Below are 16590 nucleotides of genomic sequence, written 5' to 3' on the forward strand. Positions count from 1 at the left end.
TTCTCTCTCATCATTGATGTTTCTGTCTCTCTCCCCTTCTCCCGTCATCTCTGATAACAATAAAAATATATTTTTAAAAAAGGTTCATTATAAAAATAAAAATAAAGAAGTGTGAATCAGGCCCTAGCAGGTTTTTCTCAATGGTTAGAGTGCCGGTCCGCAGACTGAAGGTTTGCGGGTTCGATTCTGGTCCAGGGCATGTACATGGGTTGCAGGCTCCATCCCCTGCCCTGGTCAGGGTGCATATGAGAGGCAACCAATCATGTGTCTCTTTCACATCGATGTTTCTCTCACTCTCTGTCTCTCCCCCTCCCTTCCACTCTCTCTAAAAATCAATGGAAAAAATATATCCTCGAGTGAGGATTAACAAAAATAAAAAGTTGTGAATCAGGAAGTTTCCCAGACTCAAACATCTGATTACACCCTTTTAAATTCTGAGAAGCTGGGGGACAATTGTCATATGTGGAGCAAGAGAGAAAAAGAACTCCAGTGTCTGTTCTGATCAGAAGTGGCTCTTTTTTTCTAATCACATCATGGAAGTGATCAGAGAGGGAACGATTCTTCTTTCTAGTTAATTATTACTAAATGGCCACTAGATTATTTTGCATAAACTGATATGCAACAACCCTATTAAAAGTCCCAGCAGTATTGAGTCATTAGTTCTTTCATCTATAGGCTTGGCTCAGACCATTTTTCAAAGGAGAAATAAGAAGTCCACGAAGTGAAATGTATTCATTATAAAGAAATTATATATTAAATGAGAATAAAGGTATCGCAGCAGAACACACCCGGTGGTAGAGTAGCGTATCAACCTTGGCCTTACCCTTTAATTTCAAGGCTTCTAATACCTTTGAATCAGCCATCACATCACTCACTAGCTTGATTTCGATATTTTGCGAAGTCAGGTGGAGCAACTTTTCGAAAAGACGTTGACCCTAGGGAAAATAATCAGAGACAAAGGAAGTCAGGAAACCAAGTGGAGGCTACTTTAAATAGGCACAAATAACGCATTCAAAATTAAAACCATTCATATTTTGAAAGAAAAGCACTTCAGCAACTGGTATGCTTGAAAATTCTACCAGGGGAGTATTATGTAGAGCAGTAACAGGAACACAGATTACAGTCTTTTTTTTTTTTTTTTAAATTTTCTGAGTACTGTATTGCACAATCCAACAATAACTGCAATAAATAATTTCAATGCTACAGTGCAAATTTAGAACATTTTTTTTTTTAAATCTTCATCCGAGGATATTTTTCCATTGATTTTTGGAGAGAATGGAAGAGAGAGGGAAAGACAGAAACATCAATGTGAGAGAAACACATCGATTGGTTGCTTCCTGCATGAGCCTGCAATCAAGGTACATGCCCTCGACTGGAATCGAACCCGGGATCCTTCGGTCCGCAGGCCGACGCTGTATCCACTGAGCCAAACAGGCTAGGGCTGCCCTTGTTTTACTTTTGATGAGCTCTGACATTATCTACACATGGACAGGCAGCAGAGAATATTAAACAGTTGTGTTTGGGTCCCATGAGACCTGGATTCCAGCTGGTTTTCCAATTTACAAACTGTCTCTTTAATCTCACTGAGCTCCAGTGTCTTCCCTCAGCAAAATGTGGATATTCTTATTTACTTTAAAAGGCTTGGGTGAGAATTAAAGGAGTTAGTGGTAGGTAAGCACCTTTAAGTGTTAACTCCGATGGGGGCAATCAGGCAGGCCTACTCCTCAGCGATCTGTCTGAATTCCCCGTTTTGTTTAAAGCATGTTTTATTGACGTCAATCAATGCTCTGCCTCACAATCTGTAATTACTGACACAGCCTAAGAATAACTAAAATAAAAACAAAGTAAATCAAGATTTTTAAAGAAAAGTTTCACAATCATAATTTATTTTAAAATTTCTTTATTGATTAAGGTATTACATTTGTGTCCTTATCCCCTCATTGCCCCCCCAACCCCCCAACTCATGCCCTCACCCCCCTGGTGTCTGTGTCCATTGGTTAGGCTTATATGCATGCATACAAGTCCTTTGGTTGATCTCTCCCCCTTACCCCCACCCTCCCGTACCTTCCCTCTGATTGGGTCTGATTGATGCTTCTCTGTCTCTGGATCAGTTTTTGTTCATCAGTTTATGTTGTTCATTATATTCCATAAATGAGTGAGATCATGTGATATTTTTAACAAGCATGAAAATTTGATAGTGAGTTTTTGTCTCAGGAAGAATCTGGGTCCACAGTCAGTACCTGATCTCAGGTGAGGGGCTACAACACCGTCCTGTTTATTTTCCCTTGTGTGTTTTTAGGGATTCCCTCTCCTGATCATAAAAGGGAACTGGTTTTCTTTGATTGATTTTCTTCACTATTTTTGTTATTCAGCCACAAACTCAAATGCCTTCAGGGGCCAGACAGGCAAGAAGGCTTTGGTCTTACTGGCCCCCAAGTGGCAACATCATATCTTACTTCAATAAGAATGGACTATTGATGGTGATTATACAGAAAGGACTTGGAGACTGAGAAGAGGGAATGGAGGTTTGTGGAGGGAGCGTGGTGATTTCTCCCATCAATCTTAGAAACGAGAGAAGCCCAGGATGGAACCCCTGAAGCTTTAGAGCGCGCAGGAAAACATAAGGGTTTAGGGTGATGGATAAATCACAGAGATAGAACATGTGACTGACAGGTGCATTGGAAGAGAAAAAGAGGCAAAAAGAATAAGTCTGCAAATAACAGAAGAAGAACGGTCCAACTTGAGGAAAGACCTACATGTTGAAAAAATAATAAAAGATGCAGACTCAAGGCATGTGGAAAGACATATTCTAAGCATATTCTGTAAAACGACTCCACAGCAACGAGAAAAAGGAATTCGTACAAACTTGTGGCCGGAAACAAAACATTTACCTATCCAGGAAACTGGATCAGTGAGGCATGGAGCCAACCAGCTGTGACACTAAGTTACCTCAGGTTCCGGGAGAAGAAGACTGCAGCCCAGCCAAGGACTTCGCTTACGAGGGTGAATGAAAGAAATGTAAGCTGTTATTTACAGATTCAGAGACTATTTACCCACATAACCCCTATGAGCAATCCAGTCAGGGATGGACTCTAACCAAACACTAAGTAATACCAGTCACCATCAAGGAGGGTTAAGGGGAGAAGACGCAAGTGCTGAGCAATATGCTGTAGAGTTGTGTTTGATGTACCTGCTAAACAAAGATTCTGGAACAGAAGAGACACATTATAGGGGAAGATCTACTGCATAAAATGTCAAACTATTAAAACACTAGAGGCCTGGTGCATGAAAATTCATGCACTGGAGGGGGGCGTCCCTCAGCCTGTGCCTCGGGCTGGCCCTGGGTGGCTGGTGGGCTGAGGGGACAGGGGACTCCGGAGACAGGCGCACGGAGTGGCTGGACCCGCCTGGGGTCGAGCCTTGACGTGCACCTGCCGCCCTGGAGGGGCTGAGGGGACTGGGCGCCACCAACGTGTGGCTGTGGGCACCGCCATCTTTGATGGCGTGACAGTCAATTAGCATATTCCCTCTTTATTAGATAAGATTTTTTGTTGATGGTCAGATGGATAATTTTGTTTCTCTTCCATTTCTCTGTAGTTTCCAAACTTTCTATAGTAAGAAGCTAATCTTACCTAATAATAGACAAACATGTAAATTGACTGTACCTCCGCTACGCCCAAAGCCAATCAGAGTGAGTATGCAAATTAGAAGGCCAAAGATGGCGGCCACCCAGCTGCTCCAGGTGAAGAGTAGCCAGGTGGGGCAGGGTGCCTGCTATGAGAGGGAGGGCGGGGGCAAAGGGATCTATAGGAGTGGAGTGCCGCAGCGAAGACAAGACTGCAGACCCCAGAGTCTGCAGCGAAGACGAAGACGGCAGACTGGCCAGAGCGAAGGCCTGGGTCCCGGGTGCCGGAGGAAAACCGGTGCTGGAAACCAAGGGAAGGAAGGCCTATTGCACGAATCTCTTTGTGCAACAGACCTCTAGCACTGTTATAATGAGAGAAAAAATCCAACCTATTCTTTTTATTTTTGTTAATCCTCACTCAGGATATTTTCCCAATGATTTTTAGAGAGAGTGGAAGGAAGGGGGAGAGATACGAGAGAGAAACATCGCTGTGAGAGAGACACGCGGATTGGTTGCCTCCAGGGTCAGGGAGGGAGCCTGCAACGGAGGTACATGCCCTTGACCAGAATCAAACCCCGGACCCTTCAGTCCACAGGCCAACGCTCTATCCACTGAGCCAAACCGGCTAGGGCTCAACATAATTCTTTTTATAAAGAAAGTCTCAAAATCATAAATAGACCATAGGGAAATGGAAAATGCAGAGATGAAGATCCAGAGGGAAACCAATCAAGCAGATAGTAAACAACTTTAAACAAAACTCATTATTTAATCCAAGTAACTGGGAAGACGGTCTGGCTTCATGATTTATTCATGTCCATGTGATTGGATTAAAAAAAAAGTTAAAGAGGTTAAACTCCTGCTAATCATAGTGCTTATGAGTTTAGAGCAGAATGATGATTTCCCTTGGAAATATACTGGGAAGCGAGCAAGAGCATAATTAGGATTGCTCAACAGATTGGGAGATGGAAGCGTGGAGCGGCAGCGCAATGGAGCCAGAAAGAACAGCACTGAGGGAGGACAGGAGTTCACAGGAGCAGAGAGCTCAGTGGAGAGGTCAAGCCAGAGGCCCTCCCCCCCGCCCCCCGCCCTCCCCCCCTTGCTGTCTTCCCACCAGTCGCTTTCTGTGCTTCCCCCACTACACTGTGCAGAAAGGGGAGGGGACCATGCTCATTGGGTGTTGTGTCCCCAGCAATAGCTCAGCACCTTCATAAATACTTGTTCAATAAAGGCACATTCAAAAGGATGTCACAGCCAGGTTTCAGACAGGAGAATACTAATTGATAAGCATTTGCTGAGTGTTGAATTTGGGGAGAGATGCTATTTTTTAACTTAATTTATTTTTAAAATTTATTTTTATTGATTTCAGAGAGGAAGGGAGAGGGAGGGAGATAGAAACATCAATGATGAGAGAGAATCATTGATTGGCTGCCTCCTGCACGCCCCCCACTGGGGATCGAGCCCACAACCGGGGCATGTGCCCCGACTGGAATCAAACCCGGGACCCTTCAGTACGCAGGCCCATGCTCTATCCACTGAGCCAAACAGGCTAGGGCAAAAATATGTTTTTTTTGAAAGAAGGGGGACACTTTTTCCATTAGGTTATGTAATTTTCACGCTGACACTGCACCAGTTTTTCTGAAGTAATATTTGGCCTGGAGATGAGAAGGCTGAAGAAGGGAAATCTGTTTCAAATCCACAAGCAACCCTGTCTCTGCCTGGCCATGTGCCAAATGATAAAGCTGCAAGAATTAATAGGACGCCGGCCCTAGTGTCCAGGCATACGTGTAATATTCAAAGTCAAGTCGCCACCCTTTCACATCGTCACCGAGAGGACAGTAGGAAAAAAATGGGATTAAGTTGAAACAGGCAAAATCAGGTTGAGAAACTGGATGGGGGAGGGGACCAACCTGGCCCTTGCCTTGAAATCTATAAAAATCAAATGATGTTTCTTAGACTGGAGTGGTTTAAGGCAGTGATTCTCAATCCTGCCTGCCCAATGGATCCCCCAAGTCCTCTTTTAAAAAGCATCAATGCCCGAGTCTTTCTAATTGGGTAAAATTTAAATCAAATAGGCTTTCAGCCAGTACCTTCTTATTTAATAGTATTTATTTTTTATTTATTTCATTTTTTATTTTTTAAAATATATTCTTATTAATTTCAGAGAGGAAGGGAGAAGGAGAGAGAGATAGAAACATCAATGATGAGAGAGACTCATTGATGGGCCGCCTCCTGCACACCCCTTACTGGAGATCAAGCCTGCAACCTGGGCACGTGCCCTTGACTGGAATCTAACCTGGGACCCCTAAGTCTGCAGGCCGACGGTCTATCCACTGAGCCAAACCAGCTAGGGCAGTGCCTTCTTTTTTAGAAATGGTAAACTTGGTGGCCTGAAGAAAACTATTTAAAAAGTTGGCCCTGGGTCCTGCAGACAAATTATGACACCAATTAACCAACCAAACGCCCCGGCAAGCAGTTACAGAATTAGAACTGTAAACATGCCTGTTGTGCAAAGATGGATTCTGAGGCGTGCCAGCAACAGGCATCGTGATGTCAATGGTGCCCCCGAAGTTGCTCAATACAACAACTCTGTATAGAGAGCCTCTGGTATGCAAACGTGAAACATGATTTTGCCCTTGAAAGCCAGGCATTCGAGCAGGAGCCGAGCAACATGTGATGAACAACAGCACGTACACACAAATGCAGTGACGTCCATGGACTACGGGGGACAGTAGACTAAAAACATGAGCTTGCACTTGAGAAGCGGAGGCCAGGGTACTAGGGAGTGTAGAGTGCACCTCAGTAAAACCATCACCCACGCCCTGCGGATGCGCTTACCTGACACGCTGATGGGTGACTGTGGTTGAGATCCCAATGGGAAGACACGATGTCAACAGACTTTTGGGCCATGGTGAGTAAGTTCATCCAGCCTTGGAAGAGCGATAGGTGAAATGGTGCATTTTCCGAATAGTTAAGGCCTTCGGGGATGTTTTCCACCAGGGCGATGCTTAGGAAAGATTTTGAAAAACAAACAAAACCTAGTCAAATGGGAAGCCACGGATCTTTACACACACATGCAGAGACATCTGAAGAGTCCTCTTTACTCTTTCTGAATGTGTATGTTTCTCACAATTTCCAGTTTCCACCAGACGTCTGAGCATTTCCCCTCTGTTAATCGACTGTGTCCCAAGAGTTTAGGCTCCATTTTTCCCAGTTAGTAATCGTGCTTCATAAAATCATGGTATATGTCCCTAATGTCCAGTTTCAAAGTAGCCTTGAAAAAAAGAGTCAGAGCTTCCTGCTCCAGCATCTTCCCGATAATATGTTTCTTTTAAAAAATATGTTTGTAGCCCCAGCTGGTTAGGCTCAGTTAAGAAGAGCATCATCCTGCCCTGACCGGTTTGGCTCAGTGGATGGAGCGTCGGCCTGCGGAATGAAGGGTCCCAGGTTCGATTCCAGTCAAAGGCATGTACCTTGGTTGCGGGCACATCCCCGGTGGGGGGTGTGCAGGAGGCAGCTGATCGATGTTTCTAGCTCTCTATCTCTCTCCCTTCCTCTCTGTAAAGTATCAATAGATATTTGAAGAGCATCATCCTGTGGACCAAAGGGTCCTGAGTTTGATTCCGGTCATCAGATCTTGTTATTTCAGAAGTTATTACTGAATATGCCACAATTCTGTTTCTTTGAGATACTTGATAACATTATTTCTATATGATGGGTTTCTGTCTCTCTGTCCCTCTCCCTTCCTCTCTGAGATCAACTAAAACATGTACATATTTGCAATTCTATGTATTTTTAGTTTAAAGACCATTCTCCGAGGAAGGGGGCCACACGGTTCCTCAGACTGACAAAGGGGTGTCCGGCACAGAAAGGGTTATGTGCTCGTCCGATGGATAAAGCATCATCTGTTCCGTTTTCTTTCTGTTTCACACACATTCTTATTAAAAAATTTCCCCTTTTTGAAGCCTTAGAAGTGGATAAGATCCGCAAGAGAGATTTTTTGAGAGAAGAGAATCGGGTCAAAGCCAAGTTCGGGAAGCATCTAATCCCTCTGGTTGGTAGAGAAAGTGGGGCAGGCAGAGGAGACAGAAGCACGTACCGGAAAGACCAGCAGAGGAGGAAAAAGAAATTCCCCGGGAGCCAAGGAAGACCACGTTTATTATTATTATTTGGTTTTTACTAAGTAACCGCGTCAATGATGAATTTGTACTAGAAATAAGAATAGAGGAGCGGCTCTAGAGGCACGCTTAGGTTTGGGTAATGAATGCCCAGAACACAGGCCCTGCCCGCCTCCTCCCACATGGCCAGGAAAGCTGGACCGTCCCTGCAGTGACTCGGCGCCTGCTTCCTACGCCCCCGTAGAAAAAGTTTCTAGAAATCCGCGTTGGAATAACTGGCTAGTTCTGTGACCTATCATTTCATTTCCTCTAACAGCCAACAGCCCGCTTCTCTCCAGGGGCAGATGTAATTAGCATCAGGCAGGACTCATTTGCCCGGGACGGCGGCGCTCGCTCTGTGCTCGCTTCTCAGGCAAAGAAAGGAGTGGGCAGACCTCATTAACATCCACCTTTGGCCAAGTCCCAGGGACGCCGGCAGTCCCTCTCGGAGAGAACTATGCCCAAAGGCTGTGGCACTATTTCTGATGCCCAATAACAAGGGGGAAAGGCTGAATGTACAGACACAGACAGCAAAAATCATTTCATGGCCCTGGCTGGTATGGCGCAGTGGACAGAGCATCGGCCTGCGGACGGAGGGGTCCCGGGTTCAATTTCGGTGAAGGGCACGTGCCAGGGGTTGTGGGCTTGATCCCTAGTAGGGGGCGTGCAGGAGGCAGCCGATCAATGATTCTCTCTCTTCATTGATGTTTCTGTCTCTCTGTCCCTCTCCCTTCCTCTCTGAGATCAATTAAAAATATATATATATTAAAAAAAAACCTTTTCATGCTTCTTTCCATGGTGCTCTGAGATAAAGGACAAATGGTTTGAAATGTGAGTCCAGGGAGCTGAGGTGGAATAAATATAAGAAAAAGCATTTGACATTGTTAGTAGACTTTAAAATAGAATTCTGGCTGTTTCCATTAACTGTGTATTAATTCGTCAAAATTAATGGGATCATCAAAATTTCTCTTTCAATTCAGGAACAAATTTCACCTTTTATTTTTTTAAGTATATTTTTATTGATTTCAGAGGGGAAGGGAAAGGGAGAGAGAGAGAAACATCAATGATGAGAGAGAATCATTGATCGGCTGCCTCCTGCACGCCCCACACTGGGGATCAAACCGAAAACACGGGCATGTGCCCTGACCTGGAATTGAATCATGACCTCCTGGTTCATAGGTGGATGCTCAACCACTGAGCAATGCCAGCCAGGCAATACTTCACCTTTTGAAAGAAATACATGTAGTTCCCCTCGAATAAGCTACTAAAAAGTGCAGTCCCAACATCCGCTAGCTTTAAAATGTACGTGTGTGTGTGTGTGTGTGTGTGTGTGTGTGTGTGTGTGAATCTCTATCAGGTATTATACTTTCACACTTGACTGGTTCAAGAGCAAAGAGAAATGTTAAAGAGCAGAGGGTTTGCAAGAAGGTAGACGAGCCCTAACCGGTTTGGCTCAGTGGATAGAGCGTCGGCCTGAGGACTCAAGGGTCCCAGGTTCAATTCCAGTCAAGGGCATGTACCTTAGTTGTGAGCACATCCCCAGTGGGGGGTGTGCAGCAGGCAGCTGATGGATGTTTCTACCTCTCTATCTATCCCTCTCCCTTCCTCTCTGTAAAAAATCAATAAAATATATATTAAAAAAAAATAAGGTAGACGAAACCCAGCTCTGCCAGCTATTAGCTGTGAAACCTTGGACATAGGATTAACTTACTAAAATCTGTTTCTACTTCTGAGAGTGAACAGTTATTACAAAGATTAGAGGAAATAATCTATGTGAAGTGCTTTGCTCTGTGCCTGCTTCCTAGTAAGCGCTAAATAAAGACAATTTTAAGAAGTAACTCATAGCCTCAAAGCTTACAATTAAAATGCCTGCAAGTTCTTAAACTGATACAGCACAGTCACTACAAAGGATCTACACACATTGGCTAAAAGGAGCTGTAGAAGCCGGGACCTACATGCTGTTTTCGGCGAGGATGTGCGCTTTCTCGCATCGCCAGTGCAAGGGGTCGGTTATTGGCACCTGCTGATCTACACAGGCTGCTTGGCGGTCAATTCATTGACTTTCATTCCCGAGATCTTGGCTGACGGCATTAATCAATGAGCTGAACAGGGGGCCTTAGTTCATCAATACAGTAAGACTTGCACTCAGAGCAAAAGGATGCACATCAGTGGGTCAGCTGGCTGTGACTACACCCCAGGATTGACAAGGAAAAAGGCTGACCTTCCCCAAGAGATACTGGGGTCTCCGACTTGAAGTAGAAGATGACCCACTGCCCAGGTGGCAGATTCACCGGTCACATGAGGAATCAGAGAGCCGGAACCCTCTGGTCCCCCAAAGCCAAGCCCGAAGCTGAGACAAGGATGCAAGACATTCATTCGGGAGGGTTTCCAGGAAGCAGGGATGAGGGAGCAGGGGCAGTGAAAGGGGAAGGCCCAAAAGAAAACCGAATGAGCCGGTCACAGCCATGGGCAGCTGAGCTCCGTGTCACGGGGCCCTCGGAGGGACTGTGTGGAACGCTCCTGGGAAAACTCTCATCCCACTGGAGTTAAGAGCTGCCCCGGGGGTGACTGGTGCCCCGGACTTCCGGGCTGTCCAGTGAAGGCCAAGCCAGCTCCTCGGCACCAGACAAAGCTCTTATGGTGAGGCTGTGGGCTCGACCCCCAATGTGGGGCGTGCAGGAGGGAGCCTATCAATGATTCTCTTTCATCACTCATGTTTCTCTCTCTCTCTCCTTCTCCGTTCCTCTCCGAAATAAATAATATACATATACACTGAGTGGCCAGATTGTGATGATCTTTGAACGCATAATAATCTGGCCACTCAGTGTGTGTGTGTGTGTGTGTGTGTGTGTGTGTGTGTGTGTATGTGTATGTATATATATAATCAGAGGCCCGGTGCATGAATTTGTGCATGGTTGGGGTCTGGCCAGCCTGGCCAGAGGGAGGGGACATGGGCAGTTGGCTGGCCTGCCTGCTGGTCGAGGGGACAATTTGAATATTAGCCTTTTATTATATAGGATATACATGGAGTGGCCAATTATGTATTCAGAGATCATAATAATCTGGCCACTCAGTGTACATACTAGAGGCCTGGTGCATGAATTCGTGCACAGGTGGGGTCCGGCCGGAACGCCCCGATGGGGGCCAATTGGGGGTGGGGTCAGCGAGGTGGGGAGGGGACACAGGCAGTTTGGCTGGCCAGCCCTGCCCCCAATCTGGGTGGGAGGGTCCGACTGGGGCGGAACTGGCCTGGGGGAGGGGCCACGGGAAGTTGGGTGGGGCTGATCGGGGCCCACTTGGGCCTGCCGGCCACCGCAGTGCGTTGTCATAGTGACTGGTCATTCTGCCGTTCGGTCGCTGGGCTTTTATATATAGATATATATATTTAAGAATGACTAGGGCCTACATGAAGATGATGGTGGCTTCAACCTGTGTGTGAGCCCTGGAGATGGAGAAGAGTGGAGAGACACAGACAGTGATCCTGCCCTCACGGAGCTCACATTTTAGTGGGGAAGGCAGGCAATAAACACTAGACATTTGAAGGTAAAACAGATAGGAATATGGGTACTATGGAGGAAATTCTTCTGCCCCATTCTTTCTTTATTTAAAAAAATATTTTTATTGATTTCAGAGAGGAAGGAGAGGGAGAGAGAAATAGAAACATCAATGATGAGAGGGAATCATTTGTCAGCTGCCTCCTGCACACCCCACACTGGGGATGGAGCCCACTACTGGGCATGTACCCTTGACTGGAATTGAACCCGGGACCCTTCAGACCCCAGGCCGATGCTCTATCTACTGAGCCAAACTGGCCAGGGCTTCTGCCCCATTCTTTTTTTTTTTTTTAAATATATTTTATTGATATTTTACAGAGAGGAAGGGAGAGGGATAGAGAGTTAGAAACATCGATGAGAGAGAAACATCGATCAGCTGCCTCCTGCACACCTCCTACTGGGGATGTGCCCACAACCAAGGTACGTGCCCTTGACCGGAATCGAACCTGGGTCCTTTCAGTCTGCAGGCTAACGCTCTATCCACTGAGCCAAACCGGTTTCAGCATTCTGCCCCATTCTTGACGTCACCTCCAAGTTCAAGGGTGCTCTGTGGTGTGACCACAACTTTGCCTTTTTCTAGACCTTTCCACACTCTGCTCAAGCGGGGTGGTGAATGACCCGATTGGGGGATCAAGATACATATTCAGCTTCTTTCTCACGTCTTCCTCTTGGGAAAGCCATCCCACTCCAGCCCCACAAGCTGTGCCTGGACAAGCACCTTCATGGCCAAGCTGACCCTCGTCCAAGACTGACTGCGGCTGGGTGCTAAGCCTGGCTGAGCCTCCACCTGCTGCTCCTGCTCAGGAAGAAGGATGCTCGTTACCGAGCCCCCTCCAGGACCCTAAAATGGACATGAGTTGGAATTCTAATGTTGTGGGGAAGCACGGGACTTGGTTGGAAATCTGTAAGGAGGAATCTCCAAAAGGTTGGGGGCCTCTTAGGGGGACCTTGCCGAAGGCAGCACCCCCCCTGTCTTGACTTTTCCAAATAAATCCAAGCCCCAGGTGTTGTACTGGAATCTCTATGTTTAATCTTCAAACCCGACCTTGTAGAAGCAGGTGCTTTCTCGAGGATGCTTACCCTGCTGATTGTATCTAGAGGTTAATTTTGGTTCAAGCTACTGTTACAGTAAAAGCCTAAGGAGGCAGGCAATCGGGGCTGTTTGCTCCCATAGCAAGCAGCCCCTTAGCCTCTCTTTCACAGAAACGTGTGTCAGAGTCATCATTCGTCCATCGCTCAGGGTCTGCTGGTCAGTCCCGGCATAACGTAGTAAATTCTCCTGGACATTCTGATGGGATGAGGAACCACAGGTCAGAATCTAGAATGAACAACTGCAATGGACAGAACAGGTTGCGGAAATGATCATGAGGAAGACACTGTTGCTAGTCAATGCATAAAAATGCCAATCCTGTTCCTGACTGGATAGAAAAATTGCGGCTAGTATGACAAATATGTGTGTCCCCTCCCACTCTCATGCCCAACACAGGCCTGCTAATCAATGGTGACATTCTTTCCTGAGCTGGGCCTCGGCTTTAAAACCCGTCTCAGGCTAGTGCTCCAGGCAGCTACTTAACAACCAGGGCTGCAGACAGGATGCAACTGAAGTTACAATTTTGATGCAAATTAGAAAACGAAGCTAATTATAATTTTCTGGTTAGCCCAACCTTGCCCAGAAAAATCATTTTTATTTCGAACTTTGTTGAAAATATTTCTAAAGGAGAGAAATACTCTTTTGTAAAATTGAAACAAACTGAGTCAATTTATTTTTATTAATTTAAATTTTGTCTTAACACCTCCGAATACTACTTGTAGAAGACACAGGAGGTTGGCCCAACCCAGTAGAGTTCAGGATTTATCGCTGAATTTGTTGTAAAATAAGTTCTTGACTCTAACACTTTTTGGATTCAAGTTGTCTCTTTCATTGAAAGCATAGCAGAGATTTTAGCAATTGAAGACTCACCATCCATTATTTCTAGTACTTGTTTTCAAAGTAAGGACCAAGATGAGGATAGGAGAGCCATTCAAGACCTTAATACGATGTCTTACCTAGTACTTACATTGCAGCCAAGCTTTGCTCATCATTGTTCAGGGCTGGGGTAAGTCTTGTTCCATGAAACAGAAACTACATGCATTTCCCCCCTTTCCTTCCTCCTCTATCTTGAATCTTAGCAATTCTCCGACTCTGGGGCCACACTCACGAATCTCATTATTTGACAAATTCTTTTTTGCTCACCATGAGCTATGTCACATTGACACGTACCCCATGGATATCAGCTACATGACAAGCTGCCTGCTGGCTACTGCAGAGCCCAACAGATTGTTTGGGGTCAATTCTCTATGCCTCAATGAGACCCCTCCAAACCTTGAAAGACAGCGCACAGGGGGAAGGACTCCTCAGAGAACACAGGAGCTTCTTCTTCTTTTTTTAAACTATATTTTTCTTGATTTCAGGGAGGGAGAGGTGCCGGAAGCCAATTCCAGCATGTCATAATTACAAGAGTTTTATCAAAAGGTTGATGAAACTTGGGGGCTCAACAAGGGCTGAGTCACATATGTAATTACCTGTTGGAATGGCTAATAGGCACTTCCCCAAACCTGAATAGGATTGCTTGCTGCCAGACAGCTCAGGGCATCTCAATCTACATATTATTGCCTCCTGTTGGCCAAACACCTGAACAGCTGAAAGCTATTCCCCAATCTGAAAAGTTTCTGTACCCTACCCTTTGAAGTGTATTATCTCCACCTTGCCTTAGGACAAACTGTGTTAATAAAAAGGAAGGGTCCTGAGTCAAGGGGAGTCTTTAGCTCCTTTAGCTGAAGCTCCTCTGACCCCCAATGCCTTTCAAAATTATCTTTTGGCTCTGGACTCCTACTTAATCCACGCAGAGCCTTTCTCCAGATTGCTGAACCCTTCTTTTTTAATTTAATTTCTTTATTGATTAAGGTATTACATATGTGTCCTTATTCCCCCATTGCCCCCCACCTCCCATTTATGCCCCCACCCCCCTGTTATCTGTGTCCATTGATTAGGCTTATATGCATGCATATAAGTCCTTTGGTTGATCTCTCCCCCTTATGCTGAACCCTTCTTAATGCTGGGACAAGAACCCCGGCAGAGAGAGAGAGAGAGATAGAAACATCAATGATGAAAGACAATCATTGATTGGCTTCCTCCTGCATGCCCCACACTGGGGATTGAGCTGTGACCTCCTGGTTCATAGGTTGACGCTCAACCACTGAACCACACTGTCTTAAATCAAGGTCTCTACAGGGGGCCAGTTGGCTGCAGAGTGTAGCTGCTCAGCCCGGGGGACAATTTTGGCTGCGATATTTCAAGTCCACCAAGGGCAGTTGGCGTCATCTGGTAGAACATGCGCCATTTCCAGAGATTGAAAATAGTTTTCTAAATGCGTCTTTTCACAGTCTAAATATGCTTTCAGTTTCTCCTGAGTGGAGATGCTAAAAGGATGGACAATTTTTCATCACTTTTGTGGGGAGAGGGTTGCAGGGGGACAAGAGTCACAGCAGGAGACCGATTAGAGGACCACAGCAATAATCTAGGGCCCGGCAGAAAGATGATGGTGACTTAAATTTATTCTTCTTTTAAAAAATATATATTTTTATTGATTTCAGAGAGGAAGGGAGAGGGAGAGAGATAGAAACATGAATGATGGGAGAGAATCATTGATGGGCTGCCTCCTGCATGCCCCACACTGGGGATGGAGCCCACAACATGGGCATGTGCCCTGAGTGGAATCGAACCTAGACCTCCTGGTTCCTAGGTGGATGCTCAACCACTGAGCCACTCCGGCTGGGCCATTCATCTATTTTTTAAGACTCAAGGAAACCTCTTCATATTTTTAAAAAGTATTACATGTATAATACCAGCCAAACAATATGGTGATTCCCGGTGTAAAAGTAAGACCCTGCCCCTACTCCTGGTCACTCTGTCTTCCAGTGTCTGGCCCCTACTGTCATCAGTTGCTATTTCCTGCAACTAAGGTATTTCCTGCATACACGTTCACTAACTCACCTACTTTCTATGTTGGGCCTCCCAAGCATGCGGGATGATTTATTTAGGCATGCATTTCCTCCACTGATTCATCTGCAGGAAGTCAGGTTCCATTTCTCTATCAGGCCATCCAAAATCCCGAGCTGGCCCGTCCCACGTGGCTCGGTGGTTGAGCGTCAACCTATGAACCAGGAGGTCACGGTTGGATTCCTGGTCAGGCACATGCTGGTTTGCGGGCTCAAACCCCAGTGTGGGGAGTGAAGGAGGCAGTCAAACAATGATTCTCTCTCATCATTGATGTTTCTCTCTCTCCCTTCCTCTCTGAAATCAATAAATCGATTGATTTAAAAAATTGCTCAGGGCTAGGGTTAAGTCTTGTTCCATGAAACAGAAACTACATGCATTTCTCCCCTTTTCTTCCTCCTCTATCTTGAATCTCATATATATTTAAAAAATTTTATATATATTTTAAAAGCCTAATCGTACACCAAGAGAAATGTAAGTTTGTTAAAACACACACATATTTATGCACACAAACTTTTTTTTTAAGGTACAAACTAAAAACAGGGAGTTCATGTAAAGCTGATCCCATCCCATAAAACCCTTTACACGACACTCACACACCCACTCCCCGGTCAGGAAATGCATTTCCCATTAACTTTTCATAGAGAAATCACATTAAGCTTCTCAGAGGAGCAATCGAGGGGTTGAGATGTGCTTCTGGGCTAAGCTGCCATTTGCTCTTTTCTCGTTATCAGTTTGGAGGGCGAAGTTTCGGTCAATGGCTAATTCATTCCTGGCGAGGGATTTAAAATGTCACTGAAAAGGAAACTCCAGGTGCTAACGGTGCATGTGGTCTGAGCGCAGAATATTAAGCCAAATCCTCCCATGTTTTAACTATTTAGCATCTGCAGCTGAATCAACTTCTGGGTTGTCTAACTGATCGTTGTCAAAAGAACGCTACCGCTCAACTTAGAAAAATGCACGTTAATACCCACCTATTCATCGTGAAATAATAGGACAATACAGCGTGGCTCAGTGGTTGAGCATTGACCTATGAACCAGGAGGTCGCAGCTCTATTCCCAGTCAGGGCACATGCCTGGGTGTGGGCTCTATCCCCAGTGTGGGGTGTGCAGGAGGCAGCCGGTCCATGATTCTCTCTCATCGTTGATGTTTCTATCTCTCTCTCCCGCTCCCTTCCTCTCTGAAGTCAATAAAAATATATTGGGGGGAAAAATAGGACA

General features: G+C 45.6%; 1 protein-coding gene across 6 annotated transcripts in view; it reads right to left on the minus strand.

Moving 5' to 3' along the window:
• Window positions 1–16590, minus strand: part of PLD5 (phospholipase D family member 5) — a 190571-nt gene that overhangs the window by 72216 nt on the left and 101765 nt on the right. For 4 of the 6 annotated variants that reach the window (XM_080650947.1, XM_080650946.1, XM_080650949.1 and 1 more), the window contains exons 3-4: window positions 6461–6629; window positions 824–935 (exon numbers count right to left, since the gene is read on the minus strand). In XM_080650947.1, coding sequence (XP_080507073.1) covers window positions 824–935; window positions 6461–6629 — 281 coding nt within the window. The remainder of the gene's footprint in view (window positions 1–823; window positions 936–6460; window positions 6630–16590) is intronic. The other 2 variants (XM_080650950.1, XM_080650951.1) reach the window with 1 other exon arrangement.

The sequence above is a fragment of the Plecotus auritus genome (genome assembly GCF_963455305.1).
Source record: "Plecotus auritus genome assembly, chromosome: 14".
Lineage (NCBI taxonomy): Eukaryota > Metazoa > Chordata > Mammalia > Chiroptera > Vespertilionidae > Plecotus > Plecotus auritus.